Source organism: Equus caballus, chromosome 22 (genome assembly GCF_041296265.1).
Source record: "Equus caballus isolate H_3958 breed thoroughbred chromosome 22, TB-T2T, whole genome shotgun sequence".
NCBI classification, from domain to species: domain Eukaryota; kingdom Metazoa; phylum Chordata; class Mammalia; order Perissodactyla; family Equidae; genus Equus; species Equus caballus.
The window spans coordinates 8,603,709-8,620,917 of record NC_091705.1 but is presented as its reverse complement, the minus strand read 5'-3'; the positions used below and the strand labels follow the sequence as shown (position 1 = coordinate 8,620,917).

Genomic DNA, 17,209 nt, shown 5'->3' with positions numbered 1-17,209 from the left:
CTGGCTCTTTTTAGAACCTGGGAAAGAGCGTGCGGATCACTGCCACTAATTTGGCATTGGATGACTTCCTTCTCACAGCCTAATGTCGAACAGTCTGCCTTTAGGTCTCTGCGCTTCCCTTGGCAGTATTTCCTGCCTCTTCACAAAGCCCTACCTTGTCCTCTTTTAACAGTCATGAAGAGCTCTTGGCCAGAACCACTCGCATAATACAGTCAGGTTATAGCTTATTTTCAGAAAAAATAGTTTATCCATCCTCATTATCATCAAACAGAACTAATTAATGGCTCAGATGCTCATATTAATGTGCAGGGCAACTTGTCTTGTTATTCAAAATTTGTTTTTATTTACTTTATATTCTCTTTTAATGTGTTAAGGATAGTCTATATTCTTTCATAATTCCTTAACTGAGACAGGGCCATTTACATTTCTTCTAATTTTTATATATATAATATAATGCTTTTCTGTGGTTAACGTTATCTCCTATGCTTATGTTCATCTTTATATCACATTTGATTAGTGCTGTCTGATTTTTCCAAGAAGCTTCATTTATTCATTCAATACACATTTCTTATCAGCCACATTTCTAGTTACTGGGGTACTTGAGTGAACAAAGCAGACAAAAATCCCCACCTTCAAGAAGCTCACATTATTTTCAAGGTGTTGTGACTTTAGGTGATCTTTTAAAATAAAAATCCCCATCTTACAAGACCAACCTATTTGGTCCTTTCACGTATATGTCTAAGTCATAGCCAGCATTTAGAAATAACATTTATGAACCACTTATTGTGTCTGGCAATGTACTAATGGCTTTACACCTAGCTCACTTGATCCTCACAATAACTCTAGGAGGTCCTATTATGATCCATAGTTTACAGATGAGGAAATGGAGGGTGAGAGATGTTAGTTAAGGGGAATATACAAGATTGGATTCTCCTTGGCTCATTATCACCATTTCCTATTCTGGATGATGCTGTACACACATTTGATGAATGCATGAATGAATGCATGCACTTTTTGGAATTCCCATTCAGCTGGGCCTAAACACCAACAACTTCTATTACCCTCTAACAATGTAGACATTTTGTGGGGAGATGAGAGAGTGGGAAGAATGATAGGAAATTAATGTTTTTCTGAGTGAGTGTAGGCAGATGATCTTACAGGTGTTTGGTTAGTAGTGGAGCGCTGTTGCCTCATCAGGTGAGAGGGGCGGACAGAGACATCAATTCCTCCGCTTTGGGGCCTCAAACTGAGCTGCCTCTGGGATTCAAGCTCATCGGTAGAGTGTTGGAGGAGAGTTCCCTCAGAGTCCCCGGAATCGAAGTTGACTTGTGGGGATACTGGCTGCCCTGGGTGTGATATTAAACCGGGGCAGCCAGAGCCCAGCGAAGGGCGAAACCAGGGCACTTGCCTGGGTAGTTGGCGGCTGTAAAACCACATAGGATTTGGAAAGGTGGAAGGCACCCTTGTGTGGGGGGTAAAAACCGCGCAAAGTCTTGGTAAGGGCGAGGAATCACCACCCTTCCCCGTCCCCTCACTCCACGGCGCCAGGAGTCCCGCCCAATCCTACACGGTTCCCACAAGCTCCTCCCTTTCCTCCTTCCCGATTCCCGCCCGCCAGGTGTGCGCACGCGCAGAGACATGGCCAGCTGCCGTTGGAGTCCGCGGGGCATCGATCGACTCCGTGCTCGGCTTCCCGACTTGTCGGCGCTCGATTGCGGCGCGTGGCAGCGTTACTTCCGGTACGCGGCTCCGTTTCCGGCTTTCGGCTGGTACGGCGCGCGGCGGGTGCCTCGGGTGCGTTGGGGTGCGTTCTTCCTCGCTGCCGCTTGCCGCTGCGGCCGACGCTGCCCTGTGGGAGCTGGGCGTGGACGAGGCTGGGTGGTGGGGCCGGGACGCGTCGGCCGGGGGTTCGCGGAGGCTCGGCTAGGGGGCGCGGAGGTGACGGAGACCGGCGCTCTGGTCCGGGGACGCCCCCGAACTTAGGAGCCTTTCTCCGGTGGGGCGCGTTGGGGCCGGGGATCGCGTGGCCGCTTCCTTGTGCTTCCGGCCGGGCAGTGGGCGAATGTGTCTGGAGTGGCGGGAGGAGACTCGCGGGAACGCAATGGAAGATAACTGGCGTCCCTTTTTGTGCGAGGCGTTTACAACTCGCTGTGCGCCTTCCGGTGCCTTCTAGAGGCCCCTTTGGGATTGGGGAGGCGACTCCCGGTGGCCCTGCACTAGTCCAGGCCACCAGCAAACCTTGCATGAGGGAGTCCAAGAGCCTCTCCGCTGATCTGTCTGCCTCCGTTGAGCTCTCTGCCACTTCCCTCTCCTCTTTGGCGACCCCACTCCTCCAGGTTCCAGGTTAGGGGCTCGCAGGTGTTGGAAGCGTCAGCTTTCACCTTTTAACCCGCGCACGTTCACTCCCCGTCCGTGGCCTCTTCCCTTGTCAGTCATATACTCTTCACCTGCAGTGGGTGTAAATATTTGTGAACATGTGGGGCACCCAAGGAAATAAAGCAGGGTCACAATTTGCAGCTAAAAACAGTGTAAAAAATGAAGTAGTGAGGTGAGTGTGAAAGGAAAGTGCAAGCAACCAGAAGACAAGGGCTGAATTCTCAGGCCTGCTTATTAGCTGTGTGACCTTAGGCAAGTCCCTTAACTTGTAACAGCCATTAGTAACAGGTGCTCTAAGTGCTTATTGTCCGCGCAGGAACTGTGCTAGAACTTTATCTTACTTAGTCTTCTGAGTTCCTTTGGGTGAATGCTGTTACCATCCCCATTTGTCAGATGTGGGCCTGAGGGACTGAGGAACTTGCCCCGCAGTCAAGCAGCTAGTAGGAAGTATAGGTAGGATATGAATTCGGCTCTGGCTGGTACCAGAATCCGAGCTCTTAAGCATCCTGGGATACTGCTCTCTCTGAGCTCCATTCTTTCAAGTCGGTTCCAGTTAATCTGGGAGTCAGGACAGCTGGAGATGGTGTTTATAAATTAAATAATAGGTATGAAAGGCCTTTTTAAATGTACCCATGAAGTAGTGCGTAGCAGACTTCATCATTGTTCTATGTTAATAATTTTTACTGGGCATACCTTTGCTAGTTTCTTTTTCACTTTTCTTCAGATCTACTCAATTTTAAAGTAGTTGATTAAAAAATAAAAGTTATTTCATTAGGCAGATGGAAGAACAGCATCACTTGTCACATTTGAAAGATAGTGTAAAATAAATGTATTGAGTGAAATGTTAGTAAAATTTGGCTGGCTGCTGGTGCTCTACCAAGTTTGGAGCCTGAGAACTGTTCTCTTGTTTAAGAAGGAGGGCTAGCAAGTGCTGGAGAGCTTTTAAAGACTACCACTAAACTGATAATTTCTGATATTTGGGATTGAAAGAGAATTGAAAAGTTAGTAACGCCTCTGTTATGTCCTTATGCCGCACTACAGTATGTTAATCCTTCCTGTTTTAACAGAATAGTTACTGTCTCCAGACTGTTTGAACAATTTAACCCTAAACATGGATATCAGACCAAATCATACAATTTATATCAACAACATGAATGACAAAATTAAGAAAGAAGGTAAGTACTTTTTAAAAATGTTTGTTCACAGCCAAAGTGTCTTTAATTACTGCCGTCTTGAAAATGGTACTGCTTCGAGTCCTCACGTCTAGTCTGCTTTCTCAGTGCCTGAAATAATGGTTTGTTTCTTTTTGTGTAAGGATTTTAAGGCTTTCTAAAAATAAAAATAGGGGCTGAAAATGTGTTGAATCTGTTTTCACTCAAAGATAAAATGGTTTCAGATAACTTTTTAAATTAGTCAATAGGAATAGTATGATGTTTTCATTAACATTTGTAACTGTATCAATAAGTAAGTACATGGTGGGGGAGGCACTCCATGCAGTGTCATTTTATGAAGAGTTTTGGCGTTGTTTCATTCACAGCTTGTTTCTCCTCTCATTTTTCCCAGAATTGAAGAGATCCCTGTATGCCTTGTTTTCTCAGTTTGGCCATGTGGTAGATATTGTGGCTTTAAAGACCATGAAGATGAGAGGGCAAGCCTTTGTTATCTTTAAGGAACTGGGCTCATCCACTAACGCCTTGAGACAGTTACAAGGATTTCCATTCTATGGTAAACCAATGGTAAGTCAATCTTAATATTTTGGCTTTAATTGATATTAATGGTATAGTAGATTTGTAAAAATACACTTGAAACTATGGTTATTGTTTTCTACTTTTAATTATGTGTTAAAACAAGTTTGGGTTTATTTTATTTGCATTTTTTATGGAACACAGTAGTAGAGTTTATAATGCACTTGATTTATGATAGTTCAAGTGGACAAAAACAAAATACATTAACATATAGAATATTTAAAAAAAATGTCTGTATAGGCAATATTTTTATCTCAAAAGAACTAGAAATTAATAGCTCAGAAGATTAAAAAGAAACCTCTGTTCATAAACTTGTGAAACAGCACAAAACAAAAATCCTGGGTCAAAGAGGAACTCTAATCTGAAGTTTCAGGAATTACTGATATATCAGAAGCTGTGCATTCCAGATAAAGCAATGATCTAAGGAAAATTCATAGACTTAAATTCATAGGTTTTATTAATGAATGACAATGAATGAAAATGAACTAGTTATACATGCAAAGTTTTAAACTCAGGAGTGACATAATGAGGTTCATGTTTGGCTGCTGGATGACGACTGGACTGTGGGAGGGCCAGAAGGGAAGTAGGGAGCTCAGTGAGGCGCCTGTCGGTGTAAGAGATGGTGGAGGACTGGAGCAGGGCGGAGACAGAGTGCAAAGCAAGGGCTTGTGCATGTGAGTGCATACACTGTACCTTGGGTATGTTCAGAGTGCTTTTTTTCTGGGACTGGAATGTGACGGGGTGGGTGTTGGGGGAAGAGTCAAGGCCCAGAGTTTTGAGGACCCAGGTCCTCATTCTGGTTCTACCGTTAACTGGCTCTGTGCCGGTGCTTGGTTTCACCCCCTGTAAAATGTAAGCAGATTGCCTATTCTTTGGTCTAATTCAGAGGTCAGCAAAACCTCCAGGAAGGATCAGACAATAAATATTTTAGGCTTTGTGGGCCACATACAGTTTTTGTTGCGTATTTGTGTGTGTGTGTGTGTGTGTTTAATAACTTTAAAATTGTTTAAAAAAAGTCTTTAATTCATATGCGATAGAAAAACAGGTCACGGGCTGGATTTGGCCCATAGTCTGCAGTTCAGACAACTGGTCTAATCTCTTTATTTTACAAATGAAGAATCAGGCGCAGAAAGGTTAATGGCCTATCTGGGTTATAATTATATTACCAGTGGCAGCATAAGGACTTTGGAAGCTTATCTCCTAATACTCAGTATTGTGATTTTTTTTTTCCTAAACTAGGAGTCTGTAAAGGGCCAGATAGTAAATATCTTAGACTTTGTGAGCCAGATAATTTCTGTTGCAGCTACTTAACTCTGCCTTTATAGCAGGAAACACAGCCCTAGATGGTATGCAAATGAATGAGTGTGGCAGTGTTCCGCCAGGACCTAATTTACGAAAACAGACCGTCTTGGCTGTGGTCAGTAGTTTGAGGACCCCTCTACTACACTGTTTACTTCTGGACCGAGCGCTTTTTGTCTGTTACTGGAGCAAGTTTTCTTCTTATCTTCTCTTTAGCTCTCTTTTTCCCATCATTTCCTACGCGACTGGGCACCATCTGTGTGGAAAGGTCTACCCCAGAAAACTGGGGGATTATGCCTACATACCCTAGTTTTTAGTTAATTGGCATTTCCTGAAACTAGCTCATGTTTCTTAGTAGTATGAAGAAATAGCATAATTGAGATCACAGCTGGCAAGAGCATAAAACTGGGTTTTAATTTAGATCTAAAATTACAATAATATGAGGAACACTTGCTTCCCATAGAGGTTTTTCAGGGCTGTTTTGTTGAATTGAGATGATAAGTTTGCATGTGCCTGTTACTCAAATACAGAAAAGCTGGAAATTGTTTGCTGTGTTGGGCATTGGCTTCACCTGGCCAACTAATTATTAAATCAATGGGAAAAATCCGTTAGACTGATCTTATATTGGAGGTATTTTAGGAGGTACATTCTCTCTCTTCAGGAAGGTAGCAGATAACTGCCAAATCTCCAGCATCCTGGAAGACAGAGAAGAACGTTCTTCGAGCTGTCTTGTTTGTATTTATTTAGGTGGTTTTAGTTACTCTTCTAATTCCAACGTACTAGATCAGAAATGAAGAAAATTTGCTGTAACTTGGAACTCAGAAGAAAATTACTGTGTAATTCAAGGACATTTAGTTATTTAATGCCAAAAATTCCTCAGTAAATTAGAACCATCTTCCTAAGGGCTTCTGTCACGAAACCTTCGGCATAAATGTAAATCTTGCCCCTTCTCTAAGCTGTGGGTAGACTTTTATCCCTTACAGGTATTTATTCCAGATCAAGGTTTTTCAACATTGACACTTTGGACATTTTGAACTGAACAGTTCTTTGTTGTGGGGGACTATTTGCTCATTGTAGAGCATTTAACAGCATCCCTCACCTCTGCTGCGTATCAGCATGTCAGCCAACAACATCTCCAGTCAACAGTGCCAGCTGTCCCCTGGTGGGCAAAATCGCCTCTGTTTGAGCACTACTGGTCTAGACCAGCCAGCTAAGAGCAGTGGCTGAGATCAGAGATTTTCACAGGTGACACTGTCATAAAGACAGACACAAGGTCGCCCACGATCTGTTCAGGTCAGGGAGAAGGTTGAAGACCCAGGGGAGTTGAGAGGGAATCCTTGGGACCAAGGCAGAGTTAGTCTAAGCCTGTCCTTTTGATTAGATGGTGACCTGCATGACCAGCAGAGTTGCTTGCAGGGATAAGTACCCTCGGAGCAGCCAGAGAAAGCCTCAGGTCCGAGGAGGAGCTGTGGGCCGCTTCCTCTCTTGTTCCCCAGCACGTTAATCTCTAGCTGAAGTGAATGAAAGGGAAGAATTGCTCTTGGTTTTGACGAGTTTCCTGCTTTCATACACTACTTTAGGATGTCACTTCTTCCCTTCAGACCGAGACCAAATTCTTGCTATGTAAGACAATCATAGTTAGTAATTTGTAGGACCATTGTGTTTTGCTGTGATCAGAGGTAGTTTCAGCTCTTTCAGCTCCAGAGAAGTGTTTCCTTGAAGTGAAAGTTGCAGTTTGCAGATAAGCACACCCTAGGCAGCAGTTTTAACTCCTAGGAAAAATTTGGGGACAGTTAATAGGTGTTAAATCTACCTGTGTGGTAATGCTTTAGGCCAGGGCCACACTACTCGAAGTGTGGACCCCACCATCCCCTTTGTGCTTGTTAGAAGTGCGGAATCTCAGGCCTCACCCAGACTCACTGCATCAGAATCTGCAGTCTTGCAAGCTCTCCAGGTAGTTGGAAGGCACATTAAGGTTTATGAAGTGGTGTCCTAGAACAGTGTTTTGAAACACTTGCCTGTCGTCTCCCTGATTCATATTGTTCCTGCGGCTTAGAAAGAGTAAGCAAGTGGCCTAGTTGCTCTAGTTGTGATGCCATCTTTTTGTTTCCATTCAAAGCATTTTAAAATTTTGAGTTGATGCCACGATTAGTCATTTCATTTAAAAACAATCAGATTCAAAGGAAAGTTGTTCTCAATCTTTGGTACTTTAGTTTTGGAAATGAGCACTTCTATACGATACTTTGCATAAGATGATTGACACATCCTGACCCTAGAGAGTCCCTGCTAAGGGATACACAACTTTCCAGCCCAGTTTTCTCTATAAAATGGAGAGAAGCAGTCGTGCAGGTACTTCAAACCTGTTTTTCCCATATGAAAGTCTGTGATTTTTCTTCTGATAAACACAGTTGAATCCAACTTTGTCTACATTGCGAATCATAGGCCACAATTTATTTTCACTTGGCTCTCAGTGTATTTGACAGATCTCCTTAGGGATGTGTTTAAAATTAGCTTGCAGTGTATTTGGGAAATGAAATTTGAAATATTAATGACTAGTGTAAACAGCTTTCAGCATAATGAAAAGTAACCTGTTTTCACATGATTAAAACAGCGAATCCAGTATGCAAAAACAGATTCTGATATAATATCTAAAATGCGTGGCACTTTTGCTGACAAAGAAAAGAAAAAAGAAAAGAAAAAAGCCAAAACTGTGGAACAGACTGCGACAACTGCAAACAAAAAGCCTGGTCAGGTGAGATGGACAGAAGGTCCTGTTCTTTTAGTCTTAAAAACTTAACAGGGAGTCTGTCTTCCCCTCAAGGGATAATCTTTGAGGGGTGTGTGTGTGCACATGCATGTTATGTGTGTGTAAATGGACTTTTGAGAACCTGGAGTGGTTGAGTTCTAATCCAGTGTCTATGTTTAAGCACCAACTTACAATATAAACCTTTACATATGCGGATTTATATTGAACAGTTTTATTTGAATTTGCATGACGTTTAGTTCCATGATTCTGCAAAATATGTTAATGTCTATTGGCTTATTTCTCAAGTTCTGCTGCCCGTAAGTAATGCTGTAGATATTATCTTTAATCATGAGTATTCCACTCAAAGCTCCTTTCTTTAAACAATTCAGAAATTCAAAATATAATGTAAAATACTAGATAAAAGTGAAATTATCCAAAAAGTAGTTACTTTTGGGTTGAAAGTGATCAGAAATGAGTTTCACTGAATATAATGTTTGACTTATGTCTAATTGTTTAAAAAAAGTAAGAAAGACTGGTTTTTGGTTCTTGGTTTTTCCATATATTTCTCCATAATTTTATACTTATATATTATAAATGTATGATATTAATATATTCACAATTTTAAAGCTTAGAGGTTAAATTTTATGATATAGTCTTTAAAGTGTAGGGCTAGATCTTTCAAAAATAACTGACAAATACGTGAATAATTGTTAAAGTGAAATTAAATGGAATAAGAAATCTGTTTAAATCAATACTGTTTTCATGCAGTAATGATGAACACCTCCAACTTTTTTAGAGTGATTGGAAATTTTAACTTTCCCTATTCCTTTTGTTTAGGGAACACCAAATTCAGTGAATACCCAAGGAAATTCAACACCAAATCCTCAGGTAATATTTTTTCCATAGAGCACTTACTTTTTAAAATAAAATTATAAGCCAATAACAATATATAACTTGCATGTCTCTAAAAACTGAAAATAATTCCATCAAAAAAACATAAGATGTTAAATTATGTAACATTTTAATGTAGAAACTCATTCCTCAAAGTGTTTTAATTTTCTTTAAGAGGGAGAAAGCAAAACCTGACTTACTTTATTCCTTGCTTTCCGTATTGTATCAAGGATGGAATCAAAATGACAGAATTTAATCTCTGTGCTGGCCAGGAGCAGACATTCTTGTTTTCCGCTGTGTACGTACATAGCCCAGGGCTTTGCAGACCCACAGCCTGGGGAGTCTGGCCAGGTGACAGCTGTCTTCCATCCAGTCAGCTGAAGCACGCAGCCGTCTTTTCTCACAGAGCAAAGTTGTTTCACAGTTACCCTTGCTCTTACTTCCTCAGAACCAATATATTGAAGTCTCCTTATGCAGATGTTTTAGAAAGTCCTTACCAAATCTCCTCGCCAAAGGCCTTGAAGAGAAAGCCTCACTTACCTACTGATGGTTTCCTACATGCTTCCTCGGGTGCTGGAGTCTGGCAGGATCCTTGAATCCGTGGAGATTTTCCTCCTCTGATTTTAAGTTATTTGTGTTTTCTTATATTGTCTACTATGAAGTTCTTCTATAATTATAGGCCAGTTCACAAGTGCCAGCTTAATTCTGTCAGCTATAAGTTCCTTACACTTCATCTTTTCTCCTCATGAAATGCGCCTGCAGACAAGGTTCTTATCCACAGGACCGTCTCTCTGTGGTGCCCTGTAACCTCAGGCTGCAGTATCTGATAGTTTAATAGCCGTGCCTGTTTCTGCTTACTTGTATGTAACTGGATGCTATCTGTACCTCATTTACTTGCAGAAAACATTAAAAGTCACCAAGTAGTGGTTCTAAGTGGTAATCTTTCTTAAATGCTGAGAGGTAGTAAATAATAATTCAGAGGAATAGAATATCTGAGTGTTATTACTAGGGTCACCAGCTGAAGAGGGATGACATTGCTGCCTTCTCTAGTTTTGTTAGGATCTTTCAATTCTGTAATCCAGATGACAAAATTAAAATTACAATTACAGCTGACCTCCAGGTGCTTAAAACTTAAATACTTTAAATACTGTTAATTAAATACTTAAAAGCTGTTAATAAGATTTGTGATCTTCCAAATATGTGTTAAGTGACTTGAATGTCTGCTTTCTTAGTTGCAGTTAGGTTTCTGTTTGTTTTTCTGGTGTAATTGTTTTTCAGCTTTAGTGTTGGATGTAGTACGATTTCATAAGCCTTCATAAACTGTGGAATGTAACTCTCTGAAGTTTAGATTTTAATGTAAGAGCCAGATGGCTTACAATCTTTTGTATACTTAAAGCTAACTTTGCCTTTTTTCTTTTCAATAGGTCCCTGATTACCCTCCAAACTATATTTTATTCCTTAATAATTTACCAGAAGAGACTAATGAGATGATGTTATCCATGCTGTTTAATCAGTAAGTCTTTCCATGAACAAGTCTGTCTGAGAGCCTCCTGCAGGACACATGGGACGTCTGTGGGTTGAGTCCATCTGTGTGTCACAACAACAGTTCCCTGCGGGGTCATTGCTTTGGTCTGGGATTAATCGTGAATTGAAGCCAGTCTGCTGATTTAGCAAATAAAAAGCTAAATTACCTGAAATGTTTGAATTATTAATTCTGATTGATGAGTAAAACAGGAAACAAAGCTTTGATATAATGACAAAAATAGAATTAGCTTACTGTTCCTGCAGTTCTTGCATGGTATTAATTACGTTTTAGACTCTCATCCTCAGGATTCTTGTTTGGATGTGATACTTTTCCTGGACCAATATCAGGAAATATAACAAATTTAAACACAAAATGAACATTTACGTATTTGATATCTTTCATATATTTGCATATATATAAATTGTTTTTCTTTTTCTTTTTTAGGTTTCCTGGTTTCAAGGAAGTACGTTTGGTACCTGGGAGGCATGACATTGCATTTGTTGAATTTGAAAATGACGGACAGGCTGGAGCTGCCAGGGATGCTTTACAAGGATTTAAGATCACACCGTCTCATGCCATGAAGATCACCTATGCCAAGAAATGACATTTGGGAGAGTTGTCTTTTCAAGGACTTGGTGTTATTTATAATGTTTGTTTTGATAACATTTGGTCTGGCCATTTTAAGAGTTGGGGCTTGAGAGAAAGTGAAACTGAAATTTTTGTGAGGGGTTAAAAAAGTTGCCTAATCTTTCTTTAGCCTTAGTGAAGTATGAAATATGAAGGCCTTAATTTTGTACAGTAAACTTTTATTTGTATTCTATACATAATACTTCATTTTTTAGCTCAACTGTCCTATCACCAAATACTTTTGCTAGTCTAGAACATACCGTAAGGAAATAGAACTGTAATAGAGTGCTTTTCTAGTATTATTTTGGAGCAGCTAATGGTAGAGAAACATTGAACCATTTTAATAAAAGTAAAGGAGAGTTAGATCAAGCCCTTGATTAGATTTTCTGTAGTGTTATTTTTTATGCATATGAACTGCCATCTTGGAGTTTGTCTTTTTTTTTTAAATGAGTCTTGTATTGATAAAAATGATCATCCTGGATATTAGAAGAAAAGAAACTAAGACTTGGGCAGGATCTAAATTTGATCTTCTTCTTCAAATAAATGAGCACAGTATTTGGCTGGTAGTAGACATTTCATGAATCTTTTCATTCAGTGTTTATTGAGTAACGGCCATCTAGGAGTAACTGTATGTACTGTTTCCTGGTAAAACAGAAGGCAGGGGAATGCTCTCTTCAGACCTCACATTTCATGCTCTTATCCGCTTGAGGCAGGATTGTTCCCAAAGAAATTGGTTAATAGCTACCCTCTTTATTGAAAGACCTCCAAGGGAAAGATTTTACAATCGATCATCTTTGAAGACAAATAGGCTGACTTGCAAAGGGTTGCCAATCCTAGTCTTGTTGCCTCTTTGTAATTCTTAAACACCAGTGTTCAAATGTTTCCAGGGCTCATTTTCTTTAGCGTTTGATTTATACCTAAGCTTATTGATTTAGTCCCTTGCTAATAAAACAATGGATATCTTTAGAAGTGGACAATTTTTTGCATGGATAGCACATAGTAAAGTGACACTATTGATCGTTTTTTGTGTGTTCTTGTTTTAATATTTCTTTGAGCAAAACTTTTCCTTATTAAAATTTTTATACTTATGAAATGACTACTTTTAGAATTGAGTAGATTATCACATCACTCTTTTGCATATATAGGGAGGAGAACATAATTATTTTTCCTAAAACTTTGCCACATTCAGAGTATGACTCTTCTGAATAAGCTAGTTGTTGAGTTCATGTGCTTTTGTCAGATATATTAACTGAATTACCAGAAAAAGGACCATGCTCTTGGCTCTTACAGCAGTGCCAATTGCTATTCAGTTTTCTAGCTGTTTACTCTCAGTGGCTGTCGTTAGCTTGTCTGAGAACAGAAAATACTTCACAGACCCACCCCCAGTCAACGGCTGTCTGAGCGAAGGTAGAGAGGTCATTGTGGCGGGAGAAGTCGAGGAGGGGATTGTGTAGGCCTTTTTAGGGACTTGCCTATGCTCTGTGAATTGGGGAACTATTAGAGGATTTTTAAAGTTATTTACATACAGTACACTCATTTTAGTGTTCAATTTGATGAGTTTTGGCAGTTGTATACAGTTCTGTAATCATGATCAAGATGTAAAATGTTCCATCACCCCTCAAAGCCCTGTCGTGCCTCTTTGCAGCCAGTCTATTCCCCCATCCCCGACCCTAGGCAGCCGCTGATGTGCTTTGTATCACCAGGTTGTGCCCTGTCTGGTCGGCTGCCAAGGTTCATCTCTATTGCACCCATGAGCAGTTTGTTCTGCCAGTTGATGGGCATTTGGGTTCCAGTTTGGGGCTATTATGAATAAAGTGGCTATGAACGTTCACATATAAGTCACATACATTCACATACAGGTAGACATATGTTCTGTTAGAAGACTTCGAGCAAAGGAGTGACATTTGATTTACGTTTGAAAGCTTTATTTAGATACCATTTCCAATTTATGTAAAAGTTGCAGAAATAGTACACAGAGCTCCCATAAATGCTTCTGAACCATTTGAGAGTGTTGACCTGATTCCTCGTTACCCCTTAATACTTTAGTGTGTTTCTCCTAAGTACAAGGCTACCCTCCCACATAACTGCCGCATGACCAGCAAGATGAGAAAATATCAATAGTTCAGCTAATCCAGTTCAAATTTTGCTTATCTCCCAATAATCCAATCCAGGATTGTGCCACATGTGGTTGTCACGTCTTTAGTCTCCTGTCAGTTCCTCAGCCTCTCCTTGTCTTTCATGATCTTAATTTTATATAGAGATATCTATAAATATATATCTATGGACATATCTATACAGTTATATAAAAATGAGTTTACAACAGTACCTCTAATTGCAGTCCCCCAGCATGGAATTTATTCTAGCCTTCCCCGTTTCCTTTTTGTAACTCTCCACCAGTCGCTTTAACCTTAATATATGTGCTTATTTGCTCAAGTCTCCCCGTATGGAACCAAACTCTAGAAAGCAGGGCTTCACAAGGGAGGAAGGGGAAAGAAAAAGGAGCTAAGCTACACTTTGAAGAAGATTTGATCAAATTAGGACCTTCTGACCTTCACTTCTCACCCACCGGTGGGAGTGGGAGTTGCAAGGGGCGTTTGGAGGGAGTGGATGTTGCTATCTGTGTAATGCTATGGTTCTCAACTTTGGCTACGTGTTAGAATCATCTGGGAAACATTTTCAAATACCCATGCCTAATCTACACCCCGTGTCATTTAAATCCTAATCTCTATGTGGGAAACCTAGTCAGCAGTATTTTTTAAGTTCCCTGGGTAATTTCAATGTGAGTCATGGTTAAGAACTAACAAAGCAGATCTCTCTCTACCTTAATGAAGTAGGTTGTAATGATTAGATCATTAGTTCAAATTGTATTTGTCAAGGGCAGTATACTGATAAATAGAAGATAGTGTAAAATTGGAACCTGTTGTGAGAAGCTCACATCTCCGTTTTAAACTTTACGGCTTAAAGTACTTTTTGTTTAGGTATTTAACATGCGTTTTGTCCCTTGAAAATGTTGCATCCAGCAGAGACCTAGTGAAGAATGTGAAGCCCTGACTAAAGATGTTTGCTTTATTTGATATGCCCTTGAGCAGTTCTCATACTTTAACACTCTTACGAATCACTTGAGCATCCTGTTAAAACATAGATTCAGATTGAGCAGGTCTTTGTTAGGGTCTGAGTGAATATTTCTACAAAGTGACGCCAAAGTTGCTGGTCTGGGGACCATTCCCTAATAATTTAATGAGTCTTACTTTGGGCGATGTTATGAACATTTTTTTAAGTCTGATAAAACCTGGGAACTTTCCCCTGAAGAAAAAAAGTATAGGTGCATGTACACACCTAAGCAAATGATTTCAGGGGGATCATGCGTTTATTCAATGAATACCTATTTATGAGTGCCAAGTATTTTTCTGGGAGCTAACAATAGAGCGAGGGACAAGCTAGACATGATCCCTGTCTCATGGAGCTTTGATTGTAGTGTTGGGGGGCAAACCACTGCTAAGTAAATAAGGCATGTCAGACAGTGATACATGCTTTAGGACGGTGTGCCACCATCAAGTGATGGGTGGATTGGGTTGGAGGAGTGCAGGGAGTGGCCCTGTTAAACTGGTGTGTCCATGGAAGCATCTTGGCCAGAGACCTGGATACCGGTGCCTGGAGTAAAGCATCCCAGGCAAGTCAGCGCAGTGGCCTGAATTAGAAATGAGGTTAGCGCTTTCAAAAGTCAGAGAACAGCTGGTATGGAAGGAAGAGAGCAAGTGACAGGAGATGACTTTAGAGGAGCAGGGAGGCCAGATTATACAGGGCCTCGTGGGTCATGGCGAAGGGGGTGCTTCCCCCCACCTGCTTGCCCAAGCCTAGTTTTCGCCCCGAAGGGATTCTCAGCCTCTATTTTAAGAACTACAGACTGAGAAACTGATGTAGGAACTGAAAAAAAAAAATGTCTTTTGGGGATTAAAGCCTCAGAAAATACATCTGAAAATCGAGGAAGGAGGTAAGTAAACTGGGGACAGAGCCCTATTCTGGACTCCTAGTATCTGCAGTGTCTTGAGCATAGCAGTCAGGCACAGCTGCTTGTTGAACTACTGCAAATTTAAATTCCTATTTGCAAGCAAAATTTTTCAAAGAGGTGTCTAGTTCCATTCTGTCCCTCCCCTAGCAGAAGGCTAGGACATCCCAGGTCTGCCCAGGACGCGCTCAGGAGGCTTGACATCACTTATCTTTACTTCTCCACCTTCGAATGGCCAATAATGGCTTCGTCTTGGCATCAGCCTCTCTTTGCTGTGTTGTTGGGAGCGCTCAGATGTGGCTCTAGTGAACGTTTCACCCTGCTCTCGGGGAGCTGTAGCGGCGTGGCAAGCTCAGTTTGTGCAGTCCCCGTTTCTTAAAGTGCCTCTTAAGTGGTAATTGTCTTTTAACTCTCCTGTGCTGCGGGCTGACGTGAGACTAACAGTCTGTAAAACAGCTGCCCAAGCAGGATTAAGAAGATTTAATCAACGCTTTAGTTTTCCCAGAGATCCTCTTGGCCCCTAGATTATAGGAAGGAAAAATGCCCTGGCATTCTGCTTCCAAAGATGATTTCTAACTCATTCTTTCCTTGAAGCGAAGCAGGAAATAAAGGACTTAAACTCCCAATTCTGTTTTGACAGTTGATGAATGGAAACAGCACCGGAGCGCAATCCTGCTGCAGAACCTTTAGACCAGGTGGTTAAGACAGGCGGCCCTGGCCTTAGCTGGGCTTCAGTTTCCTCATCTGTAATGGAGATACTGAATTAAACAAGCTTCCAAATCAGGGCCAACTGTATAAAAGATCCTTCCCTGAAAATAACACATACCCCCCAACCCTGCCCCCACCCAAGCAATAAAGCTTTATTATATACACATGCACGCAAACACATGGCCAAAACAATCAAACTTTTTTATTACACTGTAAGTATATTTTGCTTTCCCAGTCTATCCCTTGAAAAATAGTTTTGTACAGAAATACTTTGTAAGTTCAATTCTTGTCCTTCATTTTCTGAGATGACCACATTAAGGGGAAGGAAGAAGGAGGGTCTGCTCGGAAACCTCATCGTCAACCACGTTGGACAGGGCATCCCGACTCAGGCCTCAATTCTGGAAATAACCAGAGGGGGCACCTTATGAGAGAGGTGACAGCCCCAAACGCCCTATAACAAGCAGCAACCCATTGTCCGTCTTTCCTAATAGAAATCAAACCCTTGGGACGTGTTTTTATTCACGGTTGTCTCTCTGGTGCCTAGAACAGTGCCTGGCACACAGTAGGTGCTCACTGAAAACCTGTTGAGTAGGTGGAACCAGGTATTAGTGCTTTGACTTGGTGACTTCTAGCAGGGCCTTCTTTCCATGGGAAAGATGCCTGAAGTAGGCAATGTGGGGTGGGGGGTAACACACACCTCTAACTTTACTCCCTTCTCTATGATCCGTGATCCATGAGCATTTGAGACTGAATTTCAAGTCTCAGAGAGAGAAGGTGGAAAGAAGATTGTTCTATTTTTCCCAACCCACTCATCCCTCCCTTCCCTATTAGTAGGGTCCGGTTGTGACAACAACTAGTGTGTTACAATCCATGTCCACCCCAAGACAGACATGACTTGTAAGAATCCTATCATGAATGATTCGTAAACTTAAGCATCCTTTATTTATCTATTATATAAATCCTAATGTTTATTAATTGGATTTGTTTAAATAAAAATTATTTGTACTAAATATATAATCTCACATATTCAACAGATTCCTACAGTTAACACATCTTTGCTTGTAAGTTGAAGGAAAATGAGAGTTGAACGAAAAAAATCTTAAAAAGTGATTTAAAATTCTCATAGTTCCTTCAGCGATATCCTGCTGGTGCGATAAAGCACAGTGAAAGTGGTTTTAACAACAGTGGACCGTTTTGGATATCATCTGGATATAAAAAAGACATAGAGTTCAAGTCTCTTTGGAAAATCAGATGCCAAATAGCCCCTGGAGCCCAGGAGCTGTTAT

The 17,209-nt window shown here is 40.9% G+C and overlaps 1 protein-coding gene across 9 annotated transcripts; it reads left to right on the top strand.

The window, feature by feature from the left end:
* Nucleotides 1-1,616: 1,616 nt before the first annotated feature.
* On the top strand, nt 1,617-12,231 carry SNRPB2 (small nuclear ribonucleoprotein polypeptide B2). Of its 9 annotated transcripts, none has more exons than XM_014734997.3 (7): nt 1,617-1,739; nt 3,444-3,551; nt 3,940-4,112; nt 8,032-8,172; nt 9,004-9,054; nt 10,482-10,570; nt 11,027-12,231. In XM_014734997.3, exons 2-7 carry the CDS (start codon nt 3,488-3,490, stop codon nt 11,184-11,186), a joined length of 678 nt encoding a protein of 225 aa, XP_014590483.1. In that variant the 5' UTR covers nt 1,617-1,739; nt 3,444-3,487; the 3' UTR covers nt 11,187-12,231.
* The last annotated feature ends 4,978 nt before the right edge of the window (nt 12,232-17,209 follow it).

Bases quoted from the DNA above. Each gene is read 5' to 3' on its own strand.
- SNRPB2 (XM_014734997.3), top strand. From the start codon at position 3,488: ATGGATATCAGACCAAATCATACAATTTATATCAACAACATGAATGAC. The intron at 3,552-3,939 runs GTAAGTACTTTT...CATTTTTCCCAG, and splicing joins TGACAAAATTAAGAAAGAAG to AATTGAAGAGATCCCTGTAT. The intron at 8,173-9,003 runs GTGAGATGGACA...CCTTTTGTTTAG, and splicing joins CAAACAAAAAGCCTGGTCAG to GGAACACCAAATTCAGTGAA.